The sequence below is a fragment of the Monopterus albus genome, unplaced genomic scaffold (genome assembly GCF_001952655.1).
Source record: "Monopterus albus unplaced genomic scaffold, M_albus_1.0 scaffold25.1, whole genome shotgun sequence".
Taxonomy (NCBI): domain Eukaryota; kingdom Metazoa; phylum Chordata; class Actinopteri; order Synbranchiformes; family Synbranchidae; genus Monopterus; species Monopterus albus.
In genome coordinates this window covers 1,463,161-1,479,516 of record NW_018127905.1, presented here as the reverse complement: position 1 = coordinate 1,479,516, position 16,356 = coordinate 1,463,161, and the positions used below count along the sequence as shown (strand labels likewise).

At 38.9% G+C, this 16,356-nt stretch overlaps 2 protein-coding genes across 2 annotated transcripts in view; one reads left to right on the top strand and one right to left on the bottom strand.

The window, feature by feature from the left end:
* The window catches only part of lrch4 (leucine-rich repeats and calponin homology (CH) domain containing 4), a 53,618-nt gene extending 45,892 nt beyond the window's left edge, over window positions 1-7,726 (bottom strand). Inside the window, exon 1 of the mRNA XM_020594857.1 lies at window positions 7,583-7,726. Coding sequence (XP_020450513.1) covers window positions 7,583-7,726 — 144 coding nt within the window. The remainder of the gene's footprint in view (window positions 1-7,582) is intronic.
* A 1,802-nt stretch (window positions 7,727-9,528) lies between these two features.
* LOC109957174 (histone H2A.Z) lies at window positions 9,529-12,280 on the top strand. Its single transcript, XM_020594837.1, has 5 exons — window positions 9,529-9,637; window positions 9,939-10,016; window positions 10,171-10,284; window positions 10,396-10,525; window positions 11,895-12,280. Exons 1-5 carry the CDS (start codon window positions 9,635-9,637, stop codon window positions 11,954-11,956), a joined length of 387 nt encoding a protein of 128 aa, XP_020450493.1. The 5' UTR covers window positions 9,529-9,634; the 3' UTR covers window positions 11,957-12,280.
* Window positions 12,281-16,356: the final 4,076 nt, after the last annotated feature.

Here is a 16,356-nt window from a genome sequence, read left to right as displayed (position 1 = left end):
GCAGCTGGGCTCCATCCCCAGCAGCCATCAAACGCACAGGTCTACCTTCTCTTTTACTTTGTTTGACGCGGTCACTCCACTTTCATACCCTGTAGAGTTTGATATACTCCAGACTCGGTGTTGTTCTTAAATGTCTTAAAAAGTACAGATTTAAATCCAAGAAAAATCTGTAAGCGACGTGAATCGTGATTGCTTCCCTCACACAACGGGAGCTATCGGTTCCACTAGTAAGGACAGCGGTACAAGCTGTCAATCTTTCAGGAAGTTGCATCAAGCTCTCAAATTTCGCAACAGTAATACGGGAAGGTTGTGTGTTTTCTTCAAAATAAAAGCGCAAAATAAACCTTTGAGAAGCAATAAAACCAACAGCCTTTGTCACTTCCACAATATTAATTTCATGCAAGAACATTTAGGACATTTCAAATACCATATAGCCTAATGAGATGGCATGCAGTTAAGAAGCGGGAACACTTTTGGAGATTCTTGGATGCTGTGTGATGCAATAAAACCAATCAAATCCATAACACTTCCACTGGGTCATTATTTGGCTTTACTGGTCTTTGTGGGTGATTTGTAAGCCACATCCAGAACCTCTAGAATCACATAGCCTTCTACATTTTTAAACTGATTGCAACATTTTTGCACTAAAGGACTTTCCAGCAGATTCAGAATTTCACCATCAGATCATTATTCCTGGCTGCATGAGAAGAACTGTGAATTTAGATCTTCATGTTGGCACATTAAAGAGTAGCTAACATTATATTGGATCGATTTCCTAATTCTGTAAAAACTTTTCTTAAAACCTTGATAACTTCAAATTATAGTTACAAAATTCTGTGACAGCTAATTTAGTATGGTGTTCAATTTTCACAAAGATTTCCTGAAAACGTTTCAGTCTATATAAGACAAAGAAATAAGAAATGAATATACTAATTTCACAGCAAAGTCAATAAACTCGTTTTTAATAATTAAAAAACTGAAGGGTTGGAGGTTTGAATCTCGGTGCCTGCAGTCCACGTATCGAAGTGTCCTTGGGCAAGACACTGAACCCCCAAGTTGCCCCCGATGGTTAGACCCACATTTCTTGTGTGTGTAACATACTTGGCCAAATAAAGGTGATTATCCTTATCCTTAGTGGTTGTTACTACAGATATTTTGATATTTTAGTTTACTGGAAGTCAAAAAAAAAACTTGTTAACTGAATTCTTAATAAACAGCTACGTAATCTGCTATAAATGTATTTCCTCACTTTCTCCTCAGAGTAGTTACTTGAGGCGGTTTTTATTTTGAAAGTAACAACCGGAACTATTAGAAAAGGTTTTTGTTTTTACCAGCCTTTCAAGTGTGGTTTTCGGAAGGATGTAGTCAGCGCTAGGTAGTGAGGGGTGTGTGGGCGTGGCCACATTTGGACACCGTATTGGGGCGGGGCCTCTGCTTGTATATTCAGTGTAACTTGAATATCAGGACAAATAAACTTAGATCCAGTACAGACACTTTATGTGACATAATCAAAACAATAACTAAACTTAAAGATGTGTGCACAATGAGGTGGTAGTCAGTAAATTAAAGTCACATTTATCATCCATGAAAGCTCATGACTACTAATTGAATTAGTTCATGAAATTGTTGTTTAGCTTTATTTATTTTTTTACCTTAGAATAAAAATTACCAGATAAAATGACTCAGAATAAAGTATTTGGAAGTACCACCCAGTGCACAGAGTGTTTATGTGCGTTTGTATGTCTATATATGCGAGTGTTTAACGATCCATATATGTGCGAATGCAGTGTCAGCAGGACTACATTGTCCCTCTTGCCTCCTGTGAGCTTTATAACCTTTATTCTTATTCCTCTGTTCATTCAGGAACAGATGACTCCCCTCCTACACAGGCACGCACACATGCACACACTTCTGCATCATTTGCATGGTGCCCTCCCCTCCATCCTCTATCCATCCTTCCCTTTAGCCCTTGTTTCCTCACTCCCTCTCCAGCATCCCATTGGGCCATCTGTCAAAGTCCTGGCAGACTAGTTGCCCAGCTGCGACCACAGCTAGTGTGTGTGTGTATGGGGGGGTTAACTTTCACTACATGCACTTGTAAAATCCACTACCAGTCACTCGCAAACTCATTTTATCCAGTGTATTTGTATGAGATTATAACGAAAACATAATACCTCCCCCACCCATGGGGATGTTGTGATATTGCTTAGTCTGCAGTTTTGAGGTTTCCTTTTTTTGTCCATCTTATGAATCTATAATCTAGAGAGGAGGAATATTTTGCAGGGCCACTAATACTGTACTGTTTTTTGGTCATGTTAACTGATGATCTATTGTGATGAATTAAATTAACAAAATAATCAATGCATTCATTTTGCCTTATGCGGTAAAACACTGAAGAAAATAAGTCTCACTGGTTTCGTGATAACTGATAATGTTGTGTAAACAGTTAAGAGGCATTGTGTGGCATATAGGCCTTAATACAACTATTTATGGTTGATTTTAATGACTGCCTAACCTACTTCTGCTAAGACTTTATGAACTCCCCCATTGTGGCTCACCTGATTTTACAGTAATACAAACACAAGAGGAAACAAAAAGTGAACTGCAGCACGCACTTGAACACACAAACATGATCGAACTGTTTGTTAAGGACACGTGAGCTTAAACAAAAGCAATGACTGATACTCATGCTTGCTCATAATGAGTGTGAATATTCATGCACTTCATTGATCTGCATGCTTTTTGGATGATGTCATCAATTTACACTCAGACCAAACAGCAGTGTTGAATGTCCCACATGGGGCTGGCGGTCATATTTACTTTAGATTAGACCAATAAATTGGTTCATTGTGCACTGTGTGTTCTGTCTCAATAAAAATGGCTTCCTATCTCACACTGATTACATCATTTATTTATTTAAGTGGCCCAGTAATCTAGTTTCCAGTTGAGTAGGTCTGGATTCTTTTCCCAGCAAACACTTTTTTCTGTTGTCTTTTTATTTCTACTTGAGTCCCAGCAGGCGTAGTGACATTACAGTTTCTCATGCTCTTTGTCCACCCCTTCTTCCTCTGACCTCTCCCTCTCTTCCTGCCCCATCTATTTTGTCTATCCCTAAGTGGGTTGTAGAGACCTTAGTGGTTTCAGGTCACTTCTCTCTCAGGTGCAGATAGATGGGACATTTATTAGTCCTTTCTCAACTCCATAAACTATAGCAGCAACAGTATTGGATGCTGTCGTTAACATATCAAACTCAAAATAGGATCACTGAAACTAATGTGTACAAGCACACACAAAATGGTTGATTTAGACTGGTGCAGAAGTGTTTGTGGGGTGGCAGAGGTCACACCTAAATGTAATTGGTCTATCTATCTATAACAGCAGGATGCCCAAAGTCTCTCTCTCAGTGAGAACATTTTCAGGGCCACAAAAGGGCTTGAAATATTTAGGTATAATGTTCTCTGCCTCATTGTGTGAGTTGATTTTGAACTGACTAAACTTTACACAGACTCTCACCTAAAATACCCAGTTATAACTGTTAAAAATCTTTACAATTTCTATAATCAGTTTCTCTGAAATGTCCTAAACTGAAGCTCTGTAAATTGCAAAGGCTGGTCGACTTGCAGTGGGCCAAACATACTGAATTTGGTGCTATACCACCAGGCATTTTCAGGCTGATGCTTGGTCCTTTCCCACTGAAAGAGCCTGCTCTGGTTTGATCCCGACAGCACTCCTTGCCACCCTATGGACTGTATCCAATTCCAGCGGAACTGCTACCAAATAACTCAGATTCAGTTTCACACCTGAAATGTGTGCGGAGGAGGGTAGCATCCATTTTTAAATGTAACCCCTGCCTGGATTTAACAGCTGAGGTCTGGCTAAACTCAAAGCTCTATAGTCATACATAAATCCCCTGTCTTTAGCGAGCTGTGGTATGAAAACAGGATCCGGTTTCTGGGGGACCTCTATAATGTAGGGACTTATAGGGAATTATTTCATTTTTCTCAATTACTTTGGTACACTTCTGTAATAATACTTAACATACAACATGCAAAACAGTAAGTGCATTTCTTGAAACAATTCGTACAAATAGCACGACACAATACATTAGCTGCAAAAAACCCGTAACTTGCTCAAAATCCTTAGTTTATCTCTCAGAAGTAAATATTCAACAAATGTCAGTGTCCTCAAATGGCAAGTCCTCAAGTCGTTGTTTATGAATAATAAGTAAATCTCAACTAGAGTTCGCCAAAAGGCATGTGGGAGACTCCATGGTCAAGTGGAAGAAAGTTCTTTGGTGTGTTGAGACCAGAATGGTGCTTTTTGGCCATCAGACAAGACGTTATGTTTGGTGGACACCAAACGCTGCACATTACCACAAACACACCAACCCCACTGTGAAACACTGTGGTGGCAGCATCATGCTGTGGGGATGCTTCTCAGTAGCTGGCCCTGCAAGGCTTGGAAAGATAGAGCGTAAAATGATTGTGGCAAAATATAGGAAAATCCTGGAGGACAATCTTATGTCTCTTATGCAAGAGAACTACGGCTTGGGAGAAGATTTATTTTCCAGTAAGACAATAGACCGAAGCATACACGGTTTAACAAAAACAAGGTGAGTGCTCTGGAGTGGCTGAGTCAAAGCCCAGACCTCGATCCAATAGAGAATTTTTGGCTGGACTTGAAAAGGGCTGTTCATGCCCGATCCCCGAGCAACCTGGCAGGGCTTGAGCAGTTTTGAGAAGAAGAATGAAGTAAAATTGCAGCGTCCAGATGTGCAAGCCTGAGTGAGACCTATCCACACAGACTCAGTGCTGTGATTGCAGCCAAAGGTGCATCTACTAAATACTGACTTGATGGGGGTGAATATTTATGCAGTCACTTATTTCACATTACATATTTTTATTTAATTGACATTACTTTGTAGAAACCTGTTTTCACTTTGACATTAAAGTGTAATTTTTTTCTGTGTAATTTTATTTGTCAAAAAAGCCTAATTATATTTACCATGATTGATTTATAAAATCATTAAAACTGTAAACCATCCAAGGAGGTGAATACCTTTTATAAGCACTGTATACTCTTGTCAACTTGGCCAGCACAGCAGCGTCGTTGTTGTTAGCGCTGTCCCCTCACAGCAAGAAGGTTCTAGGTTCGACCCTTTCTGTGTGGCGTTTGCACATTCTCCCTGTGCCTCCATTGGTTCTCTCCAGGTACTCTGGCTTCCTCCCACAGTCCAAAGACATGCAGCTTAGGTTGATTGGTGACTCTAAATTGCCCCCAGGAGTGCCCCACAGGGGTTTCATGTCAGTGACTTCTGTGCCAGTCCCAAGCCTGAATAAATAGAGAGGGTTGTGTCAGAAAGGGCATCTGGCGTAAAACTGTGCCAAATTACTCACGCGAACTCGATTCACTGTAGTGACCCCTAACGGGAGCAGCCGGAAGTAGTAGTGGTAGTAGCAGATATTCTTACCAACTGAAGGTTCATGAGATGCACCTCTGAGCTGGTTTAGAGAACAGGTTGATCTAATGCTTCACACATCCCCCTTCATTAGTCAAAGTCAAGATTCACCTGAGAGCAATTCAACAATTCAGGACACGTTTAATAAAAAGAGTCTAATAGAAATATATAGGAATGTGGTTACAACACCTGGTTCAATCATTTTGCATGTAATGACTTCTGCAATGAACTAGTGCCTACAGTACATGTTTTGGGAGGTCAGACTAATCAGAGAATCAGTGTAATACATTTTGATCAATATGACATAAGCAACTTATAATGCAGGAAACAGCAGGCAGTTGTACATAATCATGTGCATGAATGTGCCAGAGAATTTGTAATTTGCTCAAAAGAATCCAAATTTGCTTTATATATACATATATATTTCAGATGCAAGACATGTACTAAAGCCACTGAGAAAACTGTAGTAGTTTCAAACAGCAGTACAGAATATCTCGACATCATGTTTGGAAGGCCCTACAGATATAGCATTTGCTGGTACAGGCGTTTGGTTCCCCCTCTGTGCCTGGTTCACTGACATCGGTGGTTTATCATCAAATTCAAAGTTCAACTAATGACCGGCGTTCTGCGGAAAGTTTTTACTCAGCTCTGATCTCTGATAACACTGAGTGAGTGACCTGAAGAAAGAACAGCCACAAGTAGAGAAACTCTGACAGATGAGAGATGGTGAATGCCATAGAAAAAAAGACTTCAAAACCCTCAGAAACACTTCATTAAAGCTCAGTGGCAGAGACTGAGAAGTGAATGACAGTGCTTGAGGAAAGAGGGGGAGGTGAATGAATGATCGAGGAAAAGGTTGGGGGAGAAAGTGAGGGAGTGAGTACTGAAAGGGGAGTATGCCTGAGAATGACTGGTATGTGATTTAGACATGACCAGCCCACCACCAGCTGTGCATGCTGTCTGATAGTCACACACCCTCAAAAAGCTGTTTCAGTGAGGACCAACCACAATGTCCTCACGTTCCAAAAATGTCCTCACTCTGTAGCAAAAAAAAAAAAAAAAATGAACAGGGTCCACACACAGACTTACATCCATTTCCAGGAGACCTATGCTAACCGTAACCAAATCTGACACCTGCTCTAACCTTACACCCTGTCATTTTAGTAAAATTTGATGAGTTAGTTGTGGGGCCCAGCCTCTGGTCCCCACAAGTGACTTCTGGACCCTGCAAAGCAGTTTTCTTCCAGTGTTCTATCCCCACAAGTATACATATATAAACAAGACCACACAGACACCCTGACTGGAGCTTGTTACACATTAACTCTGCCGTAAAACAGAATGGAAAGGACACTGAAATCTCTCTGGTTTCAGCTGTTCACCAGTCCCTTGTCCTTCCACTGCTGCCTCATATAAATCAACTAAAATCAATAATGTATTAAATCAATAAAATACTCATGTATGTCTCACACTACCCTAAAGACAATGGGTAAACTCACTTTGAAGATGTAAAAATAACCTGAATATGTTTAACAGTTTTTGATCCATTTTGTTTATATACCAGAGAATATTGATCAAATACATGAAAAATGATCAGTATTATTTTTCTTTGTATTACTTATGTTTTTCATCATTTTTGTAAGAGTGACATAAGAGTTATAGTTAGTAAATTAACCAGTGCTAAACAAAAAAACCTTAGGTTTAAAGATGTGTTAAAACAGCAACAACAAAACTAGTAAGTGGGCCTTGAGTTTTATTTATGAACCAAATTAGCAATGTATAAACAGAAAAAGGAACAGAAATTTCAAGTTTACACATACAATACATTACATTTTTCAAAATAGGCTGGGAGCTTTGTCTGGAGGTGACAGTGTTAGTCAGCAGAAATAAGTGATAAATGGCCTTTTTCCAAAAACATCAGAGCTAAATATAAAACACCATGAAGCCACTGGGAGAGGGTTAGGGCAAGGGTGGATGTAAAGGTCTCAGATGGGAAGTGAATGTGTTCCACTTCTCAGGGTCTCCAAGTCAAGAGGCAGATCTTCAGTTTAACCCTAAGAAGTCAGGTGAGGAGCAATGTTTGTGTACAGCAGAGCCAGCAGACATAATGCTTGGAGTTCTGCTCACAGTTTTTGTCTCTTCTTCCTCTCGGTGTTCTTTAAATGCCTTATTGACAAACTCAAAGCACTGGTTGACATAAGACTTCTGGGCAAAGTGGTTTTCAGCTCCATAAAGCTCTGATTGATGAGGAGCTGCTGAGAAGGTTATCATATCTGGCAGGTTCTTCCATCTCAGCAGAGGACTTCTGAAGCTGTGTTAGAGGGACCATTGGGTTCTTGGTCACCTCCCTGACCAGTCTGACTGGACAGTCGACTCTAGGAAGCATCCTTCTGGTGGTTCCAAACCTGCTGCATTTAAAAAGGACTCAAACAATTTAGTATAGCACCTCCATCAGACCCTCTTGTTGGTCCCCAAAACCCATTTTAAATCTCTGGGGGGCCTGTCTTTTCAGGCTGTAGCTCCAAGACTGTGGAATGCCCTGCCCTTGACTTTACGTATGGCTGTCGATGATTTTAAAAAACAGCTGAGGACACATTTATTTAGACTTTTTTTTTAACTGATTGGGTTTATTCATTTTTATTAATTGTTTTGTGCTATTTGAGTAGCTTTTAGGTTTTATTTATATTATTTATGTTTATTGTTTTACTATTTTGTTTTGTCTTATTATCTTTTGACTTTGTAAAGCACTTTGTGATTCTTTCTGTGAAAAGTGCTATATAAATAAAATTTACTTACTTACTTACTCTATCAGGAAGATTAAAAATAGAAAGCATTTGTTAGGGGCATTGCAATCTCCAAGGACCCCAAAATAAATTCTGCTTGGTGCCTCAAAAGTGCTATTCTTTACATTTGTTTGTTTGTTTGCTTGCTTGTTTGTTCAATTTCCATGATCCATTAGATTTTTTATTTGCCTCTGGACCTAAAAATGTGTATAATTAAAAGATCTTTATTGTCAGCACTCAAGAGTTATAATGCCTCAATTAATAATATTTGTTCTGTCAAGTCTTTCTGTACCAAAAACCAGACAGAACATTTAATACTATAATTTGTGACATAATTAGTGGAGTAGAGTTGATGGCCGTTACAGTGTTATTCAGAACACATAGACAACATGTACAATCATGAGCATTCACCGCCCTCATGTGGCCACAGTTAAGAACTGATACTGTGAAACCAGCGTTAACATATATAAAATAGTGTTTAGCCAGAATTTTTATAATACAATATTTATTTTAGCTTTGAATGTAATTTAGCAGTGTTTTTCAAATGCGTTTGCTCTTGTTGTTTGTTGAATATCCCACTCTGTTAACACAAGTGACAAATTATGCCTGTTGAAACTTTTCTTTGACAGTACACCAGACAACAACTATACTGAACAGCAAATAATATTGAAATCATGAATAAATATATTTGTTGGTTTTTAAACGAAAACAATGCAAACAGTTTTGAAGAATAAGGATGAAAATGAACACTGGCTTCTTCCAGGAAATAATGTTTAAAATCTTAAATATTACAAAAATGCAATAAAAGGGGTGAAGTAGCAACTCCCCAGAATGAACTGCAGCAACTTTATGGGGGGGAGGGGGGAACTTTTTTAAAACAACATTTTTACAAAGATATTGCACATTTGATAAAGTACAACTAAGTTAAAACCGTTTACCCCACAGCTTTTAAACTATTTGCACTTATTCAGAAGCCTTTATTCAGATTCTTTACTTGAAATACTTTTATTAAACACACACACACACACACATATTTGTGTGTTTCTTTTCTAATTTAAGAAAAATATTAAACTTGGGTGTGAAATAAGCCTAATTAATACTAAACGGATCTTTTATGAAGGAATAAAAGCGATGGGAATGGAGTATATAACAGAACTACATTACCCATCATTATTTTGAGCGGAAATATACTCTCGTTCATTGGCTAAACGTCATGACAGAAAACACATAATGAAACATGATTGGTTAATGCGCTTTTTAGTTACCCGGATACGGATATGCTATATATTAGAGACAGTCGTAGGCGCGTGTTGTAATTCAAACCAGTAGTAGGTATTTGCCACAGAGCCGCTCGAATTTGTGCAATAGCGTCGGAAATAACTTGTGCATTTTAAATATGGTACGTGTTTTATTTTGTCTTAGCAATATATCAAAACGTCAGAGTGTGTATGATAGCGTTTTGTTGGTAGTATATGTCCGCCGGTGAATTTGAGTGAATTGCTAACTGTTAGCCGTTAGCATTAGCTGTTGTACTAGCTTAGCATGCTGTTAACTTAGCGCCATTGGTATTCGGCAAACCATACTGTGACTAGAGAATGCTACATGGACCTTTAAGGTTGCCCATCTTTAGTTGTCGTATTTTTTCCACGGCAATATGTGGTGTAACGCGTGTAAGGTCATGAACAGTTTGTGTTTTCCAGGCTGGTGGTAAAGCAGGTAAAGACTCTGGGAAGACCAAGACGAAGGCGATTTCACGCTCGCAAAGAGCAGGACTGCAGGTTTGTCTGAAATAAATTCAGTTCATTCGTCGTTTCGGCAATGCTAACACAATCTGACCAGATGGTTACACTGCTGGCCGCCGGCTCTCATCGACAGGCCAGTGAATCCTTTGTTTCTCTTCATTTATGGCCGTTCTTGTTTTAAACGCCGCAGTTTCCAGTGGGTCGTATCCACAGACACCTCAAGTCGAGGACCACCAGCCACGGCAGAGTGGGGGCCACAGCAGCGGTGTATAGCGCGGCTATTCTTGAATACCTCACTGCCGAGGTAACACCAACCCCAGTTACCTTTCGACTTGCTGTTGGAAACTATCCAAACCTCATTTGGAGAGCTACTATTGTTGCTTATGTCAATATGTAAAGCCTGGCTTTCTTTCAGGTACTGGAGTTGGCAGGAAATGCATCGAAGGATCTTAAAGTGAAGCGTATAACCCCACGCCACTTGCAGCTGGCTATCAGAGGAGATGAAGAATTGGATTCACTTATCAAGGCCACTATTGCTGGTGGAGGTAAGAAAGCTTATTCACTTTGGTGGCATTGAAAGCTACACATTTTTAAGAGCCCATGACCTGCGCATTTCCAGCCATATAATATTTAATCTTGGGTACCTCTAGATTAGCTTTGAGCCCCTTATAACTTCAAATAGTCTTATTTCAGAACAATAAAACCCAAGAGCATCTTCCTAAAAACGAGAGGATAGCTTGTGAATGCGCACAGTTCTTGTCAAAAGTGGACAGCACAATGAACTGCAACAGCTAATTCCTTTTCCATAGATGGGTAACAACGGTATACATAAAGATGAAAAGAGATTTGTAACACACTAAACAAAGCAGGTAATTGAGAAAGCCCATATTTTAATTGGCATAATGCAGATATACTAACTTCTCCAGCCTTACAACAATTCTCTCTAACATTACAGAAAGAAGGCATTAACAGACATGCAACCTGTGGGGTTTTTTAACTTGCCATTACGTCCCACCTAGTATTGGAAACATCACTCCCTTTCAAGTAGCTTCAGGATTGGTAAATCCAGTCATTGGTTGTCTTCCCCCCCACACACAAAACACATCAGTTCCAAAGTAGTGAAATTAATTCCAACAGGTAGCATAGCGCAACAGTAACATCATGGATCGTTAGAATCCTCTCATTAACCGGCAGCACACATCACATGCTGCAGACGCGCTGGCCTCAAGCAGTCAAAACAAACGGGTACTGTACTCCAGGGGAATCCAGTGTTGATGAGCTGATCATTTATTCCTGCAGGGGCTTCATTGGCTGGCTGCTTGTAGGTTAGACCCGGTCAGGTATAATGTGTCCCTGTACATGAACATTCCAAGACTTTTAAAATGATGCCGGTGGATGTCAAGCAAGCTCATGTGAATGTGCAACTGCCTGGAGATTATGACCAATCAAGGAGACCCTTAAACTATCATGTAATTTATTTAGTTAAAATGTCAGAGTTTGAGACGTGTATAAACAGTTGCTTTTGCATAGAAGTACTAGAACATATGTACACCTAAATTTTTTTTTTTTAGCTTGAGGTCATGTCTAAGATGATGATTCACAGTTGTCAGAAAACAAGGAAAAACGTGCCATGGGCCCTTTAAGTTTTTTATACTTGGTTGATTTACAGCTTAGACAACTGGCCTTGATTTGTTATGCAGAAAGTGAAACATCTTGGGCTATAAGTAATGATTTTTAGACATTTTAAGTTGAAGTTTAACTTTCCAGAGGGAAATATGACAATATTGGATGGCATCTTGATTTTTGTTAATGTTTAAAGTCTTTGGTTGAAGTTGTTTTTCCCCTTACTGCTGACTTAAAATGGCATGTTGATAGAAAAGGTGGCTAATGACTCCATTGTCCTTTGTTTTCCAGGTGTGATCCCTCACATTCACAAGTCTCTGATTGGAAAGAAGGGCCAGCAGAAGACCGTATAACCTGAAGTGCTCTAGAAGCCGTGTCATCTCAGGATGAAGCCTGCATCAAGTGGTTAAATGTCTTAGATTAGAACACCTTTAGGAGTTATTTGTATGGTTGGGCTTGCATTTACTCACCTGGGGTATTTTAAAGTGGCTTCAGAGAAGCTCATTTTTTTGTTTTGGCCTTTGTCCTGGTGTTGCGGTTTGAAATTTGCTTTTGTGGCATTCCCATGTTTAAAGTGGTGTTTTAATAAAGCTCTTATTGGGCAGTTGCAGTTTGTGCTTTCAGTTCTTGCCTGTTCATGATCTCCATTTTCTACAAATAAAATCAGTTGGCTACCCCAGTTTAGAGATGTTTTGCTTTAATATTCCCACTTGAGAAGAATTCATGTCATTCTAACAAAAAAACCACAGCTTTCATATAAAATGTGCTTGAAGCCATCTTAAGTGTTGCTAGCTGTCGTAGTTGCATGAATTGTAAAGCATGTATTGACAGTGTACCACTGGACTGACATGAACTGAATTTTTATGGATTTTGAATAAAGACTGGACTGGGACAGTCGACATTTCATATTGTAATGTATGGATGGCTTTATTCTATTATGGGGGCAGTTTAGATACCTGCTTTCAAAGTGAGGTGGCTATAAAAGGAATGGTGAACAGTGAAGGTAGGTCTAAATGTGAATCTCCAAATTAAACACGCTGCCTCTGCACCGAGTCAAATTTCTTGTATGTGCACTAATACTTGGCCATTACAGATGATAGTCATTCTAGAGCACAGCTGCAGTTTGTCCTTCAGCTATTAATGTTTAAAAGCGTTCCCGCCAATCAACATTTTAAAGGGCTCAAAAGATTCAGTTAAAAGAAATAAACTTGCCAGGGGTTATAAAGTTAAGTGCTTGAATATCAAAAGTTGTCTATGTACAGCTTCTCATGGCCCAAAATTCATTAAAAAGCTAACTAAACAATCTTCAGGCATCTGTGAATCTAGACACTGAAAGGTTTTAGAGTAATATCTTTCAAGTTGAAATGAGACCACCACTAGATGGCACTATAACACCACCACAGGCCTAATGGCTGACTAGAAGCCATTTGTCAAGACTTGTCAGATTGATCAGTCTCATTTTTGGGAAGTTCTCCTTTGTAAGGGAGTGGAAATAGTAGTTGTGACAGTTCAACAAATCAAAAGTACTAACCTGCAGACCTAGGCTATATTACTGCATTGACAATATGTACATTTACCAATAAAGCCATTCATTCTTCTTACTGCATTTTTATTTGAGTCATCTTTTAGGTACATTTAAAACTGTGTTTATACACAAATACACACATCCACATGTTTGTTTTCATCCCTCATGGGGATATTACATTGACTTGAAAAAAATTTCAACTGTACTTGGTTTTAGGTCGAAGACGTTTCACCCCTCATCCAAGAGGCTTCATCAGTTCTGTCTGACTGGTGGTGAGCAGGAGGTATTGATGGCTGAGAATTTGCAGACATTACACTGACTTTCATTCCTTTCCTGGAAACCCACCCTAACCTTAATAACCACTACTTGCCTAAACACTGAGTTGTTTTTTTTAAACTTTTTAATCTTCTATATTATGTATGTATATTGTGTTTTTGATTTTGTTACTTTGCCACCAAGCACTTATGTCAACATTTTGTTGTGTTTAAGTGCTATATATATAAATGCTGACAGATTAAACCTAACCTTAGCCTAATTACTGACCTTAATCCAAGTTGTCCCCCTAAAATTCAGTGATTTACAGGCCGACTCTCCACAAAGCAAGTGTGGAAACTATCAGTAAATGGAAAATGGAAAATCTGAATTTTCTGCTCAATGCAAAGTGAACTATGGAGTGTTTTTATATAGAGAGCAGTGAATAAGTAAACTAGGGAGTGATTTAATATAATATTAAAGGTGTTTTCCTTTGATATTATGATATAAGTCACTACTGTAAAAGAGTTGGCATAACAGTATGTAAATTCTGTAGCTCCATTTATGAGTGCACACCCTTTGAATTTAATCTTAGCTTGTTTAAATCCTGTTTGATTTCTGATATCTTGAGATTCATGCTCTGTTAGACATATTGGTAATGATGTCACTGCACTTTGAGATTTCACCACTGAACTTGAGGGGACATATTAGTATAGTGGGTTGATACAATAAACACAAATGTAGGGTTCTGGTGGAGTTTTCTTGTAAATAAAAGTTATGTTTACTTACTGGAAACAAGAGACCCCACTGAGTTTTAAAAATTTATTTGTTTATCTATTTATTTTAGACCTTAAACAATATTGTCTTTGTATCATTTTGGTTCAATCAATTTTAATACATCCAGGTTTTGCACATGGGTGAGTTCATGTATCCCACCAAGACAATCAGAAACAGCAGAATTTTATTTGTACAATTAATAATCTAAGATGTTTCAGATGAGTGGGATGAAAAGCTCTCGTCACAGAACAATTAGGTTTTCTGAAAATGATGCAGCTTTAAAGTTCAATCATTCCAGTACAAAATTCCCTGTAAGACTTAGTTAAGCTTATACAAATGAGAAAGACAGTTTTAATCAATGAGCTTTAAAGGGTGTTAGTGGGTGTACCTTTGAACACAAAACACAGATCCTTGCACAGAGCCAGGCTAGCTATCCCCCTGCTTCCAGTCTTTATGCTAAGATAGGCTAATCACGTCTTGACACCAGCTCCATATTTAACATACAGACATGAGATTGGTGTCAGGTTTCTCATCAGAAAAAAAGCAAATATGCATTTTTCCTTTCATGTTGTACCATTCTGGCTGTTAGGCCTTCTCTGAGTTTCATAAATCCTGGGCACAGAGCATTAAATCATCCAAATTTTTTATGAAGACAAAAAGGAGGGAAATCACAAAGTCCTTGTTAATTAAGGAGCAGCTATCAGTACACTAGGGCTTAAGAACTTATCAAAATAAAATGTTCTTTTCACCCTTTGTGTAAGTGAAATCAAATGCGACATATAAAATAATTAAGACAGCTTTTCAGTGTAACAGACTTGGCTTGCACACGGTACTGGAGCTGGGCTGCTTGACTTGTCCAAACTAATCAAAAACGGAGGAAAGGCGTAGGTCGTTAACTGGGCAAATGAGTCTAAATATTAACGTCGTGCACTCCACAGTGTGCCTCCATTATGATGAAATAATGAGAGGAATAATTAGTAAATAGATCCCATGTGTGACAGCATCAGAACTCACAATGGTCTAAGCTGGTTGTACTAAATCTTGAGAAATGGTAATGTCTGTCTACATGTTTTCTTTGGGCCAATGCAAACTTTTTTTTTTTTAAGACTTGTTTCTTTTTCTACATCTTTGTTTATGCTGTTTAGTTTTGCATGGAGCTGGAGACTGTCCCAGTATGCACTGAGTCTAACAGTATTGTTTTTTTAACAGACCCTGACAGAGGCCATAAGGCAAAATGTGTTGGTCTCACAATAAAGTTGTTCAACATACTGCATGTTGCTTGAGTTTTGATGTCTTCAGCATTGTCATTGTGAACATGTTTGCATGCTGACATTAGCATTTAGCTACAGAGATAAAAACATGTTAGTGAGCTCTGGCCTAGTGGTGCTGCTAGGTGTACAGGTGCATCTCAATAAATTAGAATATCATGGAAAAGTCCATTTATTTCAGTAATTCAACTCAAATAGTGAAACTCGTGTATTATATACATTCAGTACACACAGGCTGAAGTAGTTTAAGCTGTTGGGTCTTTTAATTGTGATGATTTTGGCCCACATTTAATAAAAACCCACCAATTCACTATCTCAATAATTTAGAATACTTCATAAGACCTATAAAAAACATTTTTAGTGAATTGTTGGCCTTCTGGAAAGTATGTATGTTCATTTACTGTATATGTACTCAGTACTTGGTAGGGGCTCCTTTTGCTTTAATTACTGCCTCAATTCGGCATGGCATGGAGGTGATCAGTCTGTGGCACTGCTGAGGTGGTATGGAAGCCCAGGTTTCTTTGACAGTGGCCTTCAGCTCATCTGCATTATTTGGTCTCTCATTTCTCATTTTCCTCTTGACGATACCCCATAGATTCTCTATGGGGTTCAGGTCTGGTGAGTTTGCCGGCCAGTCAAGCACACCAACACCATGGTCATTTAACCACCTTTTGGTGTTTTTGGCAGTGTGAGCAGGCACAAGATCCTGCTGGAAAATGAAATCAACATCTCCAAAAAGCTGGTCAGCAGAAGGAAGCATGAAGTGCTCTAAAATTTCTTTGTAAACAGGTGCGGTAACTTTGGTTTTCAAAAAACACAGTGGACCAACACCAGCACATGACATTGCACCCCAAACCATCACAGACTGTGGAAACTTAACACTGGACTTCAAACAACTTGGGCTATGAGCTTCTCTACCCTTCCTCCAGAC